The sequence below is a fragment of the Berghia stephanieae genome, chromosome 11 (genome assembly GCF_034508935.2).
Source record: "Berghia stephanieae isolate SIO BIC M18660-M18661 chromosome 11, UCSD_Bste_1.3, whole genome shotgun sequence".
Classification (NCBI taxonomy): Eukaryota; Metazoa; Mollusca; class Gastropoda; order Nudibranchia; family Aeolidiidae; genus Berghia; species Berghia stephanieae.
This window is the reverse complement of record NC_088370.1, coordinates 2,364,304-2,382,399: the sequence shown is the minus strand read 5'-3', so window position 1 is coordinate 2,382,399 and position 18,096 is coordinate 2,364,304. Positions and strand designations below refer to the sequence as shown.

The following is an 18,096-nucleotide window of genomic DNA, read 5'->3' as shown; positions in this document are numbered from 1 at the left end:
TTTTCTTGGTCCCTCCCCCTTCTTCCTATATAACATTAGTAAAAAAAAAAAACTCCACATAAGTCGATGTCGCTTAAGTCGATGTTCTTATCACTCATGACTACAAAAAAATCACAAATAAACAAGTATTTACATCGGTTAAAAAAGCTACCAGAAAGAATTTTAAGTGGTTAAGAATATCCGCGAACGATTGGCCCACATCGATGTGATGTAGGTGCTTTGCCTGACGTCCGTGTTCAATGTACATGAGCAGTATTGAATAACTTTAATTTCTCCATCTCAAATTTTACATGTCGCAACTTCAAGTTCAAGATTTTTTTGGTTCTAATCCCAGGCCATCCTATGTAATGGCCCTCTTAATTTGTATCAATTTTATCAAGAGGAATTCAAGTCAAGTCTACAACTACAATGGCAAACCTATCGCGGAAAAGGAAGATTCGATGCACTTGGAAAGTTTGGCATGCGACAGAAAATCATCGCATAGGAAATTGGCATACCAGCTATTTCTGTCTCGACGATTTACAAGAAGCATGACCTTGACCTCGAGGCTCCTACCCTTCCACTTTTCGCGGAATAATTTCACTTAATTGGAATACATTCCACATTCAAGGCAAAAATTCCGCTTTTCACCTCTCTGTCGAGGAAAATAAAAAAAAAATCTCTAGCGAAAAAAAAAGTGAGCTATGGCTTATTTCGTCATCTCCTATGGTCAACCAACACACATTTTGTATGTCTGATTAGTCTCTTTAAAGTGTGTGCTGCTGATGTCGGATAATATTATATGTTTGGGAGGGGGGTTGACTGAAGTATTATTATTATTATTGTGACTCCAATTCGTGAGGTCAATGACCTTGGTAATATTATATGTTGGCTTCAATCAGTAATAATATTATTTGAGTACGGTCAGCTTCTTTCCCTATTTAATTTTAGCCCTGTGTCCGTGTGTGTGTGTGTGTGTGTGTGTGTACCGGCACGCGCGTTTGCTTGATTAGGTGTGTGTGTATGGGGGGGGGGGGGGGGGGGGGGTGGAGTATCCTGACAAGGTTAAATCCATCCATTCAATGCTTTGCTCTCAGACGGCCATGACCTGTGTGTTCTCTATTATTATTTGACCCCATTCTTAGTCTTTACACAATCTGTACATTTTTACACATTTTTTATTTTTAATCATTTGAGAACTTTTGGATTGTCTATTACATTTTCTGTTGCAAAGCATGTCATAGTCAATAACAGTAAGTTGATTCCGCTTTTTTAAAATCTCAAATTCCGATTGTTATGTATTCTGATTCCTCTATGGGGCTATTGGGGGTAGGAGCCTCTGATGACCACTACAGAGACCGCGCGATATGAAGGGACATACTTAATCTAGATTGGTTTGCTTTGTTCAAATGAGTTTTTGCTCATTTGGTTACACTCCGGTTAAGTTGATTTTCGGATAAGTCTATTTTTTTCTCGGTTCCCTGGGCATCGTCTTATTCGGAGTCCACTGTAAATTTATACATTCAAATTCAAATACCATACTTTATTTTTACTTTTTATCAACCTGTGTTGGCTATGTGCAATTATTCCCAATCTATTTTCAAAATTCTATTTACATTACAAATCCATTATTATAACTCTATTCTACTTTCATGTCCTATTTTATATTTTTGCTTGTACCTGTGTATATTTTATGGATATTTTATTATAGTTGATGTTTATTTGTTTTAAATAATCTTCGTATTTTCATCAATTAGTTCATGACAGTGTATAAATCTGTGCTAATACAACGATGAATGATGTGTAACATTATGATGATTTCCATTCAGGATCAATAAAGTATATCTTATCTGATTACAATTAGCTCCAGAAACATTCCAAATTCACTTTTTTTTCCTTCTTATATCCCATCATCATCCTCACCATCAGCTTGAAATATGTAAACATCAGGTCCTGGTTACTGATGACAGGAGGTCCACTAGGACCTCCACCATCTCCATGACCTCCATGACCTCCGATTTCATTTTGGGATTTTCTGTCCGCATCGTCGTGGTCGTCTTTTCCCCTCGTTGCCTCTTCCTGTATTGACTCTGGATACGAGTTGGACTGCATACTCCTCTCACTCATCACTCGCTGTCGCTCTCGACTCCTCTCCTGAAACCGACAACAAAAAATTGAAAAGAAAATATGATCCATCACGTCAATATGACATTAACTTAGAAGGGGAAGAAGAAGGAGGAGGAGGAGGAAGAAGAGGAGGAGGAGGAGGAGGAGGAGGAAGAAATGAGAAAGAGGAGGAAGAAATGAGAAAGAGGAGGAGAAAGAGGAATAGGAAGAGAAAGAGGAAGAGGAGGAGGAGGAAGAAATGAGAAAGAGGAGGAGGAGGAGGAGGAAGAAGAGGAGGAAGAGGAGGAGGAGGAAGAAATGAGAAAGAGGAGGAGCAGGAGGAGGAAGAAGAGGAAAAAGAGGAAGAGGAGGAGAAAGAGGAAGAGAAGGAAGAAATGAGAAAGAGGAGGAGGGGAAAGAGGAGAAGAAAAAGATGAAAAAGAAGGAAAAGAAGACAAAAAATGAAAATTGAGTTGAGTGACAACTATTTTCTTTTAAGTTGACAATTCTGAAAAAAGAAATAATTGATAAATGGACCAAACTCTAAAACATTACACGTAAAAAAGATAATGTGTAAATTGTAAAGGTCTGAAAACCTACAGATTAAGCACAGGAAATAAAGGTTATCCAAATAATTAGCCTGCCACTGTTGATTTTTTCCATATATTTTTCTATCCACATTGTCTGGTACTGTATCACACACATTGACACACACACATACACATACATATATATATGTATAAGGTGCAGAGCTCGAATAGCTGCCTGTTGTGTGGCCTTGAGCAAGTGACCTCGCCCTATCTCAGTTTGCGGCGCTGCAAAGCGGCTGACACCTTGGTTATTCCAGTCTTCCCTTGGAATAGACCCAAGAGACAAATTTCCCCTATGGGATGAATAAAGAGAATTTATTTATTATCTCTCTTTTTCTCTCTCTCTCTCTCTCTCTCTCTCTCTCTCTCTCTCTCTATATATATATATATATATATATATATATATATATATATATATATATATATTATATATATATATATTATATATATTATATATATATATATATATAGCCTCTTTGCAATACTATACTTCAGAGGTTTGATCAACTGGCCATCGATATAAATATACAAACAACCATATACACACGCAATATTCCGATTTTTACAATACCCATAATATCCAGGATCCATAATATTGTCATCATCCCTTCTTACCTGACATTCTATGATTTTCCTCACATTGTAATCAAGAACCTGCTCCTGTCTGGAGCCCGTAGAAAGATCCAATAAATTGCCTTGAACTAGTCATAAGGTGATGAATAAAAGGGTTGGGGTGGGTGGGTGGGGGGGGGGGGGGGGGGGGGGGGGGGGGGAAATAGGGGAGAAGTGAATGCTGACTCAATTGAACAAATAATAGTAATAATAATAATATTAATAATAATAATAATAATAATAATAATAATAATAATAATAATAATGATGATGATGATGATGATGATGATAATAATAATAATAATAATATCAAAAGAAATAGACATATTTACATAATAAACACAGTTTTGTATTAAAACTAGAATCTATATCAACGAGGAAATGTTTGATTTCAACCCTTTCCAATCCAAGTGTCATTTTAAAACACTTTATAAAAGAATTGATGCCGCTCATTCCAGTTGGGTCACACGTCAATTTCTGAGTAAAATAATATTTTGACCAAATGTCCTTGTAAATTTTGGCTTAAAAATCCGAATCCGGAGGAAAAAAATCGTGACCTCGGCCCAAATTTGACCCTCTAAAATACAGTGAGAAGTCTTTTTTAAGGACTCGGCCTTTTTTTAAGGACTCAACTATGCACCAAGAAGGCTCGAACTCAGGACCTTCCAATCTGAAAGTGAGTGTCACACCACTGGACCACATAGTGATACAGAGCCCAAATCTAACACCATCCCACAAAACGCCAAAGGTCGTGTTTGAAGCTGTGACAGAATGAATTGGACTGGACTTCACTAACCCCGAGAACACTCACCACTCGTTTTTCGCCTCATTGTCTTTAAGTCTTTCAACATACTTTCCCGAGTAGACGGTAGTTGGTAAACACTTTCATCATCGAATGCTTTAACGTCATCGTCCCAAATGGTCCAGGACTCTGGTTACAAACCAATAAGTAATAATAATTGAATGTTTTAGAAACATTGAATATTTTTGTTTATTTATCTTAACAACACCACTACCACATTATCTCATTCATCTGTAGTGTTTCATCCATCCTGTTTTGCTGATAAAGGGGAAACCCTTCGAGCAGCAACATTTACATTAAAAGACAGCGTGGTGAACTAGGGACAAGACAGAGTAAGAGTCAGACTCGACTAAATAGGAAGTCAAAGATTAAGAACTAGATCAAAGGTTAGGCCACTACCGTTTATATCTTTCATAAAAGCCTCATGGGAGACTACTCCTGTAGATAGCTGTTGATAATACTGAGCCATCTGGTATTCTTCGTAAATGTGGGAATCAAAGTTGAGCTCTCGGATGAATCGACGGATGCCTGAAAGAAAAGAGAAAAAAAATGAAGTAAAAAGAAAAAAAGAAATGACAAATTCACATATGTCATTTGGCTTTTTTTCCCTCTTTGCTTTCTTTAATCACTTATAATCCATTTTCTTGAAGATTAATATAAAAAGACTACAAAAAATGGATTAAAATAAAAAAATTTTTACAAAAAATAAATAAATAAAATTCCCTTTATTCATCCCATAGGGAAAATTTGTCTCCAGGGTCTATTCTAGGGGAAGACTGGAATAACCCAGGCGTCAGCCACAGTGCAGCGCTGCAAATTGAGCTAGGGAGAGGTGACTTGCTCAAGGCCACACTGCACAGCGGCGGGTGATTGAATTCGGTACCTTTCAGGTATGAAACAAAGACTGTACCGCTGAGCCACGCTGCTCCCCACCCCCCCCCCCCCCCCCACCCAAGAAATAACCTTACAAACATAATATATGTATTGAAACCAAAAGAACAAATAGATAAATCCTAGAATCTTTTCTATATCATTTCAGAAATCTAAAATTGCCCAACATTGGTCCCAAAAAACCTATGTCTACCAATCAAATGTGTATAAGTAGCAAGTTTATTATAGATCACAACACTAGTTTAATGACCTTTTCTATATAGCGTAATATCCACTTAACATACTCAAAGCGCTTTACAAGGGGTCCCTGACCAACAGCAACACGTAACGTGTAAAACGTGACATGACACCTGTCAGGCAACATTGCAAATTTTTCCGACATAAACAACGCTGTTAACGGCCAGGTACTCATTTTACACCTGAGTACAGTGAGAGAATGTGAGTAAAGAGCCTTTTCCAAGGACTCAACTATGCGCAGAGCGAGGCTCGAACCCAGGACCTTCCGATCCGAAAGCGAGTGTCATACCACAAGACCACATAGCCGCACAATAGATATAGATAGATCAAGACACTAGCAATTAAAACTTACCAATGGTGAGAGTTCTACAAATGGAGAGACAAATCGTGGCCACCATGAGATTCCAACACAATGACAGGAAAGAGAAGACAACTTTAGAACCGTAATAGATTTTACACAAAATGATCTGTGTATGAAAATAAAATAAAAGATCAAAATAAATCATTGAAAAGTCTTCATCCATCTATAAACTTGAGCTTTGATATAGCGCAATGTCCACTAAACGTGCTCAAAGCGCTTTACAAAGGGTACCTTACTGACAGCAATACGTAACATATAGAATGACACATGACGCCTGTTTTATTACAATTTTTTTCCAAGAGAAACAACACTGTTAACAACCAGGTACTCATTTTACACTTGAGTACGGTGAGAGAATATGAGTAAAGAGTCTTTTTGAAGGACTCAACTATGCGCTGGGTGAGGCTTGAACCCAGGACCTTCTGATCCAAACGCGAGTGTCATACCACAAGACTACATATCCTACCTTGACGCGGAATGTTTTGGACTCAAATTCCTCTGCAGCCCCAAACCCCAATCCCTATCAAATCATATATAACATAATACAGTACACAACAGAGAGATGATTTACAAGGAAAAAAATATCATCTCCCCAAACTAACTATCCATTTGACTGTTTCACCCCCAGCCAAGGATATCTGATCAGGACCAGGACAAAACCAAGTAATCTCATTCCAAGACAAAGACAGAAAGCAAGTTGGAACAGATATAGGGGGATAGAAGACACAGTAAGTACCTCCCTGCCCACTATGGGAGGTCAGGAACCCCACCCAGGGTATGATTCAATTCTCTTGTGTGGTGGAATTATTTTGTTGTTATGGTCCATTCTTTTCTTGTTCCTAGACCTGTGTTCTTTGGTAAATCAATCAAAATATTTTGGTGGAAAATTTTATGGACCATTCTTGCTCTTCGTATATTAAGAGTGTTAAGACCAAGTGTGGAGATCAGATTTGATGCGCTGGGAGATTAAAAGACATTTGTTAAAGATCTGAACAAGTGTGTATCAAAGGTAACAAGAAAGAAAAATACAAGAAAAAAACCATCCCAAAAAATCAGTCGACGTCGACTGGGATTGATTACCAGTCAGATGTTCTACCATTACACCACAGAAATAACCTGTCCGATGTCCTATTTCTAATGGATTTGATTACCAGTCAGATGTTCTACCATTACACCACAGAAATAACCTGTCCGATGTCCTATTTCTAATGGATTTGATTACCAGTCAGATGTTCTACCATTACACCACAGAAATAACCTGTCCGATGTCCGATTTCTAATGGGATTGATTACCAGTCAGATGTTCTACCATTACACCACAGAAATAACCTGTCCGATGTCCGATTTCTAATGGGATTGATTACCAGTCAGATGTACTACCATTACACCACAGAAATAACCTGTCCGATGTCCGATTTCTAATGGGATTGATTACAGGTCAGATGTACTACCATTACACCACAGAAATAACCTGTCCGATGTCTGATTTCTAATGGATTTGATTACCAGTCAGATGTTCTACCATGACACCACAGAAATAACCTGTCCGATGTCTGATTTCTAATGGATTTGATTACCAGTCAGATGTACTACCATTACACCACAGAAATAACCTGTCCGATGTCTGATTTCTAATGGGATTGATTACCAGTCAGATGTTCTACCATGACACCACAGAAATAACCTGTCCGATGTCTGATTTCTAATGGATTTGATTACCAGTCAGATGTTCTACAATTACACCACAGAAATAACCTGTCCGATGTCCTAGTTCTAATGGATTTGATTACCAGTCAGATGTTCTACCATTACACCACAGAAATAACCTGTCCGATGTCCTAGTTCTAATGGATTTGATTACCAGTCAGATGTTCTACCATTACACCACAGAAATAACCTGTCCGATGTCCTATTTCTAATGGATTTGATTACCAGTCAGATGTTCTACCATTACACCACAGAAATAACCTGTCCGATGTCCTATTTCTAATGGATTTGATTACCAGTCAGATGTACTACCATTACACCACAGAAATAACCTGTCCGATGTCCGATTTCTAAAGTGCTGGGAAGGATGAAATCTATCAAATGATGTAAATTTTACCATATTTATTTAATATCTTTCAATCTGGAGGGGGAGGTTGGGGGGAGGATGCACATTTCTGACGTCTTAAGGAAAAAGACTCTATGTTTACTTGGAATAAGAGGCTATATACAGTCTTTTTCCTTAAGACGGCAGATATGGGGGTTGATCTTAGCCACTCAAACTGGCCCTAGCCATCCCAATCCACGATAGATTAAAACTCACATCGACTCCAATGCTGGCACAGTTTGCATCGTAGACCAGAGTCTTGTTGCTGGCAAGGGGTCGAGGGTCAAGCAGGTACACGTTGGTGTAGAGGTTCAGGCAGATGATGGAAATCATTAAGATGGCGATGATGATAGCCATGTTGACCTGTTGTTTGAATGATAATGATATTGATGATAATGATAGTGATGATGGTGATAATGGCGATGATGATGATGATGATGATGGTGATAATGACGATGATGATGATGATGATGATGATGATGATGATGATGATGACGATGATATTGATATTAACAACAACAACAACAATAATGATAATAATAATAATAATAATAATAATAATAATAATAATAATAATAATAATAATAATAATAATAATAATAATAATAACAATAATAATAATAATAATAATAATAATAATAATAATAATAATAATAATAATAATAATAATAATAATAATAATAAAAATGTATGTATAAATCAAAATCATAGAATGTTTTCAATTGGAATACCTTAATTTACAGACACTACCACAGACATGAGCTCACAATATAAAATTTTGAAAACATTTCAATCTGAAAGATCCAATATCGTCCCTCCTAAACAAACATTTTAAGCGACGATAATAGTTTCTGTATATACGTACACCAGTCACAAAGCTGTGTTCTGTTTATGAAATTGCCCACTAATTTTACTCTTAAGTACGTAAATATTTATTTGTTTTATTTCTAAGAATTTTACAGCGTGGGTAAAACATTTAGGTCATTTCAGTGCCAGTATAAAAGGAGGAAATGGGACAGTCAAATAATGTATAAATTTATGATTAAAAACACATGAGAAAATATAAGAAAAGGGGACTGGTTCAACTAGGGAACAGATGCAGATTCAAAGAGCACACTATCAGTGTACCTAAGTTTGAGATCGCCTAAAAGTTTGATATCCAGAATAGGATCCCAATCACTCAAATGCTTGCATATCATTAAGGGGCGGTTTGGGTCTTTTCTAAAAATATTATAATTACCTATACTGGGCGGTTTTAATCATTCTGTATCATCAATATAGTTTAAAAAATAACATTTATGGTGAAAAATTTTAATTATCTGTGTTGATACCCATTTTGCGATCTAATTTGGGGGTCTGACATAAAAAAATATAACAATCTCGTGGCAAACGTTCCACAAAAACTAATGAAGGAATGACCTCCATATTCTTCCCTCTTGTCAACATTGTACCATAGTGTGTCACCATAGAGAGATTTTACGGCTTTAGCTTATGGAATTTTTATTACATCATTACAAAGTTTAGAATCAAAATGTTATGACAAAATTGATGTAAAAAATTCAGATTTAGGATTATAATTTAAAATTCACAAATCTTATCAAAAAAAATCTCTCTATGGTGACATAATACATTATCTCTGTGATAACTGTGGAAATTTTCAGACAATTTCATTGAATAGATTCTGAGAAACGTTTGACACAGTTTCCCATACCCTTAGAAAAATGACATATTGAGAAAATAGCAAAATAGCTTCCCGTTTTTCACACATTTCTTACTAGCTGTAACATTTTCGACTGTGCATTTCGTGCCTTTATAGTCTACTTTAAGAATTTGGACTTCAATTATATTATTTCTAAGATAATAAAATATCATTTTCCACCAAAATCTCAAAATCAAATTTTTGAAGGATTTTCCTAATAATTAGACCCAAACCGCCCCTTAAATAATCAAAACAAAAACTATAACTGTGAATGAAAGAGAGATGATTTACAAGGATAAAGAATATCATCTCCCAAAACTGTAACTATACATTTGATTGCTTCCCTCCCAGCCAAGGATTCTGGCCAGGGCCAGAACAAAACCAAGTAAATCTCATTCCAATTTAAAGACAGAAATCAAGTTGGAAAATATATGAGTCTAAAAGACCTTCCTGTCCATTATGGGAGGCCTAATGTAAATATTTAAAAGATAAAAGAATACCTTGATGAAAGTTTTGCTGTGCAGCCTGATGCAGTCCACAACACGAGGGTTACTGATAAGTCTGGCCGCTAACGAATGTGAATAAATGCCCATTAAGATCCAGTAGAGACCGATGACACACTTGGACATGCTGACCAGCACTGTAGTCTTGGTAAATGTGCTCATTGTGTCATAGACGTTGAAGTAGAGTCCGCAAACCCCAAAACACAGGCCAGACACCAGCGTGAAGATGTGGAGCAAGGTGGAAATGAGTGTACGGGCATTTCTGGGTGAGAAAACAAGAGATTTCAAAATGAAATATGGAAGTTTGTTTGTTTTTATTTTGAAGGGTTTTACGGCGCTTTTATCACATTAAGGTCATATTAGCGACAGTAAAAAGGAACAAAATGGGATAGTAAAAAGTTCTATAATTACAATTAAAGCACCCAAGAACAGGTAAGCAAAGGGGAATTGGCTCGAATAGAAAACAGATGTAGATTCCAAGAGCACACTATCAAAGTACTAAGTTTGAGATCACCTAAAAGTCTCATCCAGACACAAACACAGGTCCCAACTAAGAGTAATACACTCAAATGTTTACAAATCATATATAATATGCAATCAAGACATAATACAGTGCATAACAGAGAGATGATTTACAAGGAAAAAAAATCATCTCCCAAAAATAACTATGCATTTGACTGATTCCCTCCCAGCCAAGGTATCCGGCCAGGGCCAGGACAAAACCAAGTAATCTCAATCCTAGACAAAGACAGAAAGCATGTTGGAAAACAGATATAGGGGGATAGAAGACACAGTAAGTTCCTCCCTTCCCACTATGGGAGGTCAAGAACCCCACCCAGAACTTTGAATTTGATCAATAATAAAGTGGCCTTGTCTAGAGAATTCAAATAACAAAATGCTTGTAGCCTGACTTTTTACAGGAAAAGATAAGATTAGATAAGGGACATTCAAATAAAAACAAGCTCTTATAAACTGCAAGAGATCATTGTGGTTTCACAGTTGTAATCTGGAGAAAAAAAAAAATAGCAACACATCCTTATATGGCCAAATTCAACCCCCCACCCCTAATTCCTAACTCAACATCTTATACAGATCATGGGCCGTTATCATGAATGTGGACTAGCGCTTAGTCCCTGACTATCTCTGACTTTAGGCAATGACTTGAAAAAATTGGATTTCATGTGAGCTGGCTGTTGTGTATTTTGAACGGGAGTAATCGAGAGAACGATTACTATGGAGAGAGCAGGTTCAGATTTTTTTTTTGGTGACTGTCAAAGAGGAAGCATCATGTTTTACTTGTAATCAATCTTGCCTGTAAATAAAGTGTTTAAAAGTATCTTTGGAGACTCAGTTCAATTTATTGACTAACACTGACTAAGCAAGTCCGGGGCTAAAAGCATGGCACCTTCGGACTAAGATTTAGTCATTTGCTGAAGCAAGACTTCATGATTTAGTCTGAGTCTAGTTACTAGGTGACGTCATAGCGTCAACAGGATAACAGCTATTTTTAGATTGAGTGCGCTTCGCTTCGGAAAGAACATAGTCGGTTATGAATGACAGAAGCAAAAAGTGTCCTGTTGCCATTGACACTGGCTTTAAAAAACTATTAGATAAGTGCAGATCGTCGAAAATACACAGTTTTGTGAGTAAAAACTTAAATAAAACTGAATCTATCGACTCGGAATTGAGAGTGAGAGTGAACAAGTATAAGAGACTCTGAAATCGAAGGGTTTGCATCAAAGAACAACCAAAAAAAAAAAAATGATTAGAAAGTATAGTGGAGACAAAAGTTATTCTTTTGACATTGCAATTGACTGAAATAATGTGATTAATCAGAACACACTTTATCTTTTGAGTAATTATTTGTTTTTTTTGTTCAATTTCTTTGAGACTAAATCTTAGTGTTGGTGGTCTCAATGAAACTGTCATTGTTCTAAATATAGAATTGACAGTTGACGATGGACATCATTGCAGTTTATAACAGTCGTCAGTCAATATCACGTGTGTTGATAATCTCCTCTTGTGAGTTGTAAGTATGAAAGTTGATGTATCTTAAAATGCCCTCGTGTAGTAGAGAGTTGCTGTTAGCCGCACAAAATAGTCAAATTAGTCACCGTCCTTACAACGCCCACTTCTAGGCAAGTGACTAGCTAGTCAGAGACTAGAAAGCATTCATGAAATCCGATTTTTTTAGACACTTCCTTCGCTTGGGCTTAAGACTAGCTAGACATTTACTAGACTAGTAAATTACTAAATCTAGTCATCGTTCATGAAAACAGGCCCATATCTGTGTCAGTGACACGTCGGTATCTTTAAGAGCTATTGTGTGTATTTATCATACTTCGCTGAGGAGACACTTTATCTCTTCAAAGCGACAACTGCGAAGAACAACCTTGTGTCAATCTGATAGTACATCATTATATCGGAATGATATAAACCGATGTGCATATATTAACAGGTCTAATAACTTGAGCTTTTATATAGTGCAATATCCACTAAACCTGCTCAAAATGCTTTATAAAGGTAAACAGACAATAGCAATTGTTTGTTACCCTTTGGATAACACTGGTCTTCTGAAAAAAAAAAAAATTAAAAAAAAAAACCCAATCAAGACTGACTCTCCTCATAGAAGGAATTTGTCCGATCTCAAAGCTTAAAATTCAACATTGTACAATACTATCAAAAAGGTGAAGATGGAAAGGTTTTGGATGGGAACAGCACAGATAATGGACGTTTCGGGTACAAACCCTTCTTCAGAAAAACAATTTTTAAAAAGGGAACGTTGAAGACAAATTTCATTTCTTTTCAACGTCCCTTTTGTTGATTGTTTTGCTGACAAAGCGTTTGTACCCGAAACTTCCATTGTCTGTACTGTACTGTTCCCACCCAAAGCCTTCCCATCTTCACCTTTTCATTAGTATTTTCATGATTCCAGGCTTCAGGCAGCCCCCACTGCTATCTAATATTAAACAATTAAGTCCAACCTAATGTAACCATGTTCATCGTAAATTTGTTACAATTATCAATCCTTGGCCCACTTTATCACAGATTTCGATGAGTCATTGTCCATCAAGGACACAGACAGTTCAGTTTTATCCGTTTTCTTACTGATAACAGTAATATAAAATGTTTTGTTTTTGTTTGTTTTTAAGGGTTTTACGGCGCTTGCAACAAATTTAGGTTATATCAGCGCCATTAAAAAGGAAGAAAATGGGATAGTAAAAAGTTCTAGAATTACAATTAAAGCACCCAAGAAAAAGTAAGACAAAGGGGAACACTGAGAACAAATAGGGATCAGATGTAGATTCCAAGAGCACACCACTAATGTACTTAGTTTGAGATAACCCATAAGTCTCATCCGGACACAAGCACAAAATTTAACAAAGAGGAATACACTCAAATGCCCACATTTTACATTCAAAATAATAAATATAATAATACATAACAGAGAGATGATTTACAAGGAAAAAAATATCATCTCCCAAAACAATAACTATGCTTTTGACTGTTTTCCTCCCAGCTAGGACTCCAGCCAGGGCTAGGACAAAACCAAGTAATCTCATTCTAGGACAAAGACAGAAAGCATGTTGGAAAAAATATAAGGGGATAGAAGACACAGTAAGTACCTCCCTGCACGCTATGGGAGGTCAGGATCTCCATTCAGTCATCTAAAATGCAGAATATTTCAAAAGTCTTTATAGGCAATAAACAATGTATTGACTTCAATGCATCAAGAACTTGAAATCACAACTAAAACTTCTTCAATGTAAGCATCCCCCCCCCCCCTCACGGTAGAATTAGTTAGTAGTAGTAGTAGTAGTAGTAGTAGTAGTAGTAGTAGTAGTAGTAGTAGTAGTAGTAGTAGTAGTGGTAGTAGTAGTAGTAGTAGTAGTAGTTAGTGGTTGTAGAAGCAGTACTTGTGGTAGTAGTAGTAGTAGTAGTAGTAGTAGTAGTAGTAGTAGTAGTAGTAGTAGTAGTAGTAGTAGTAGTAGTAGTAGTTAGTAGTAGCGGTTGTAGTAGTTGTAGTAATGGTAGTAAGTAGTAGTAGTAGTAGTGTAGTAGTTTGTAGTAGTAGTAGTAGTAGTAGTAGTAGTAGTAGTAGTAGTAGTAGTAGTAGTAGTAGTAGTAGTAGTAGTATTGTAGTAGTAGTGGTAGTAGTAGTAGTAGTTGTAGTAGTAGTAGTAGTAGTTGTAGTAGTGGTAGTAGTAGTTGTTGTAGTAGTAGTTGTAGTAGTAGTAGTAGTAGTAGTAGTAGTAGTAGTAGTAGTAGTAGTAGTAGTAGTAGTAGTAGTAGTAGTAGTAGTAGTAGTAGTTGTAGTAGTAGTGGTAGTAGTAGTAGTAGTGGTAGTAGTAGTAGCGGTTGTAGTAGTTGTAGTAAGTGTAGTAGTAGTAGTAGTAGTAGTAGTATGTAGTAGTAGTAGTAGTAGTAGTAGTAGTAGTAGTAGTAGTAGTAGTTGTAGTAGTAGTAGTAGTAGTAGTAGTTAGTAGTAGTTTGTAGTAGTAGTAGTAGTAGTAGTAGTGTATGTAGTAGTAGTAGTGTAGTAGTGGTATAGTAGTTGTAGTATGGTAGTAGTAGTAGTAGTAGTGTAGTAGTAGTAGTAGTAGTAGTGTAGTTATATGGTAGTATAGTAGTAGTATAGTAGTAGTAGTAGTAGTAGTAGTAGTAGTAGTAGTAGTAGTAGTAGTAGTAGTAGTAGTGTAGTAGTGAGTAGTATGTTGTAGTAGTAGTGTAGTAGTAGTAGTAGTATAGTAGTAGTAGTAGTATAGTGTAGTAGTAGTTAGTAGTAGTAGTAGTAGTAGTAGTAGTAGTAGTAGTAGTAGTAGTAGTAGTAGTAGTAGTAGTAGTAGTAGTAGTAGTAGTAGTAGTAGTGTAGTAGTAGTAGTATGTAGTAGTAGTAGTAGTAGTATAGTGTAGTATAGTAGTAGTTGTAGTAGTAGTAGTAGTAGTAGTAGTAGTAGTAGTAGTAGTAGTATGTAGTAGTAGTAGTAGTGTAGTAGTAGTAGTTAGTAGTAGTGTAGTATGTAGTAGTTGAGTAGTGTAGTAGTAGTATGTAGTAGTAGTAGTAGTTAGTAGTAGTATAGTATAGTTGTTGTAGTAGTATTTAAAGTAGTAGTAACAGTTACAAAAGGGTGCATTAAATAACATAACAAATTGTATACAAAAATGTCGATATTTGCCGTAAACTGAAGAAAAAAGCAAACAAAGGAAGCATATGATAAAAGAAAAAAAAAAGGTGTCAAAAGCTCCCAAAAGTGGACAGTTTTACATTTGGTGCTTAATTGAGAAATAAATTGGTCATCCAGAAAACATGCAGTGTAAACAATCAATATGATGCTTGTGTGTGTGTGTCTGTGTGTGTGTGTGTGTGTGTGTGTGTGTCTGTGTGTGTGTGTGTGTGTGAAACCATGAAGAAAAAAAAAAAACAAGAAAAAACTTGAGCTTTTACACAGTGCAATATCCACGATCACTTGTCTTAGATGTACAATTCATCATATTTTGTTGACAAAGGGGAAACCCGAAAAGTCAAGATCTGTCATTTGTCTTAGGTGTCTCATTCATCGTGATTTGTTGACAAATGGAAACCTGAAAAGTCGAGATCTGTCATTTGTCTTAGGTGTCTCATTCATCGTGATTTGTTGACAAATGGAAACCTGAAAAGTCGAGATCTGTCATTTGTCTTAGGTGTCTCATTCATCGTGTTTTGTTGACAAAGGGGAAATCTGAAAAGTCGAGATCTGTCATTTGTCTTAGGTGTCTCATTCATCGTGATTTGTTGACAAAGGGAAACCTGAAAAGTCAAGATCTGTCATTTGTCTTAGGTGTCTCATTCATCGTGATTTGTTGACAAATGGAAACCTGAAAAGTCGAGATCTGTCATTTGTCTTAGGTGTCTCATTCATCGTGTTTTGTTGACAAATAGGAAACCCGAAAATGTCCCCATTATGTCTTCATTTTATAAATTAAATCAAAGCTTCTATTCCACTCATTTTTTTGTTGTGCAGCAATGTGGTCTAATGGTATGATTCTCGCTTTCAGATTGGAGGGTCCTGTGTTCGAGTCCTGCTCTGAGCGATGCATAGTTGAGTCTCTGAAAAAAAGCTCTTTACTCAAATTCTCTCACAGTACTCAGGTGTAAAAAGAGTACCTGGCTATTAACAGTAAAAATTATAATATCGCCTAACAGAATAGGCGTCATGTCTCGACCTACGTATTAAGTGTTGTTGTCTTCAGTACCCCTTGTAAAGTGATTTGAGCACGTTTAGTGGATATTGCCCTGTATAAGTGCTCTAGTTTTGTTTTTTTTAAAATTGTTTTTCATTCCTTTGAGGTTAAATCAGCAACATTCGCATTGTGTCAAACCATGCTACACTTTTGATCGTTGTGAAGAAAAGGGAAGATGATATATCAAGGTGATGTGAGAAATAATAAAGTCAAGCCGATGTGAAAGATATAATTATAATGCAAAATCATTGGTGGTCTTGAATACATTTTTTTCCCCCTTACCTGTTATGGTATTCTTCTCTATGGGAGGATAGAAAAAAAATGTTTCCTCTTTCAACAGGCAGAATAAATATGATAATTGGGACAAAATCTTTTTCAGCCCCCCCCCCCCCCCCCCCCCATTTTGGGATGGAATAAAGTATCATTATTATTATTATTATTATTATTATTATTATTATTATTATTATTATTATCAATTTTATTATAATAATTATTATTTTTAAATTAATTTATTTATTATTACTATTATTATTATTATTATTATTATTATTATTACTATTATTATTATTATTATTATTATTATTATTATTATTATTATTATTATTGTTATTTATATTATCAGCATCATTATATTACTATTATTAATATTACCACCATCACCACCACCACCACCATGTTTCAGGCTCAAAACCCTTCTTCAGTTAAGACTAATTTTGTTTTAACCCAAAACATTCTATATTTAGTATTTTTCCTCTTTTTTGAAGCCGTTATATTCACTTTTTAACAATACAATACTTATTACAGTCCACAGCTTTTCTTAACTGAGAATTCACTTGAGCATAGAATTAGAGTTTGGTTTATCGTACCTGTGGTCTCTGCCAGTGCCAAGAGTGGCGGCAATAATGTTACATAGCCAGACAGGAAGTCGACTAGGCATATGGATGTTGGTGCTCTTCTCCAGACGTTCTGCCCGTCTGCCGGGATCCTCGAAGATAGAGGACAGGAAGCGGTCAGGGCACATGCTGATTTGATGGTCTGAGTTAGCCATTCTAAGAAGAAGAAATGTAATGTAATGTAATGAAATGAAATGTAATGAAATGTATGTAATGAAATCTAATGTAATGTAATGTAATGAAATCTAATGTAATGTAATGTAATGTAATGTAATGTAATGTAATGAAATGTAATGTAATGTAATGTAATGTAATGAAATGTAATGAAATGTAATGTAATGTAATGTAATGTAATGTAATGTAATGTAATGTAATGTAGTGTAATGTAATGTAATGTAATGTAATGAAATGTAATGTAATGTAATGTAATGTAATGTAATGAAATGTAATGAAATGTAATGTAATGTAATGTAATGAAATGTAATGGAATGAAATGTAATGTAATGTAATGTAATGTAATGTAATGTAATGAAATGTAATGTAATGTAATGTAATGTAATGTAATGTAATGTAATGTAATGTAATGTAATGTAATGTAGTGTAATGTAATGTAATGTAATGTAATGTAATGAAATGTAATGTAATGTAATTAATGTAATGTAATGTAATGAAATGTAATGAAATGTAATGTAATGTAATGTAATGCAATGTAATGAATGTAATGAAATGTAATGTAATGTAATGTAATGTAATGTAATGTAATGTAATGTAATGTAATGTAATGTAACGTAATGTAATGTAATGTAATGTAATGTAATGTAATGTAATGTAATGTAATGTAATGTAATGTAATGTAATGTAATGTAATGAAATGTAATGTAATGTCATGTAACGAAATGTAACGTAATCAGTGCTGATAGTGACAAAAAAAACAAAGAAAAACGAGGACAATTTTGAATAGGTTGTCTTTAAGCCCCAGTTTTAACTACACAAAACCCCACTTTTTAGAGCAATAAGTAAATAAGTAGTAAGCCTCGCGGTCTGAATGACGCTTGCTGAGAAGTGTGTGATTCAGTCACAGATATTTAAAGACCTCGATGAGTATAGCT

At 35.5% G+C, this 18,096-nt stretch overlaps 1 protein-coding gene across 2 annotated transcripts in view; it reads right to left on the bottom strand.

Annotated features, from left to right (window-relative positions):
• The window catches only part of LOC144957354 (uncharacterized), a 31,684-nt gene that overhangs the window by 5,523 nt on the left and 8,065 nt on the right, over positions 1-18,096 (bottom strand). Inside the window, exons 3-11 of one of the 2 annotated variants that reach the window (XM_078888530.1) lie at positions 16,961-17,143; positions 16,377-16,394; positions 9,870-10,134; positions 7,887-8,033; positions 5,570-5,684; positions 4,489-4,617; positions 4,099-4,218; positions 3,291-3,376; positions 1,903-2,133 (exon numbers count right to left, since the gene is read on the bottom strand). In XM_078888530.1, coding sequence (XP_078744656.1) covers positions 1,903-2,133; positions 3,291-3,376; positions 4,099-4,218; positions 4,489-4,617; positions 5,570-5,684; positions 7,887-8,033; positions 9,870-10,134; positions 16,377-16,394; positions 16,961-17,143 — 1,294 coding nt within the window. The remainder of the gene's footprint in view (positions 1-1,902; positions 2,134-3,290; positions 3,377-4,098; positions 4,219-4,488; positions 4,618-5,569; positions 5,685-7,886; positions 8,034-9,869; positions 10,135-16,376; positions 16,395-16,960; positions 17,144-18,096) is intronic. The other variant, XM_078888531.1, reaches the window with a different exon arrangement.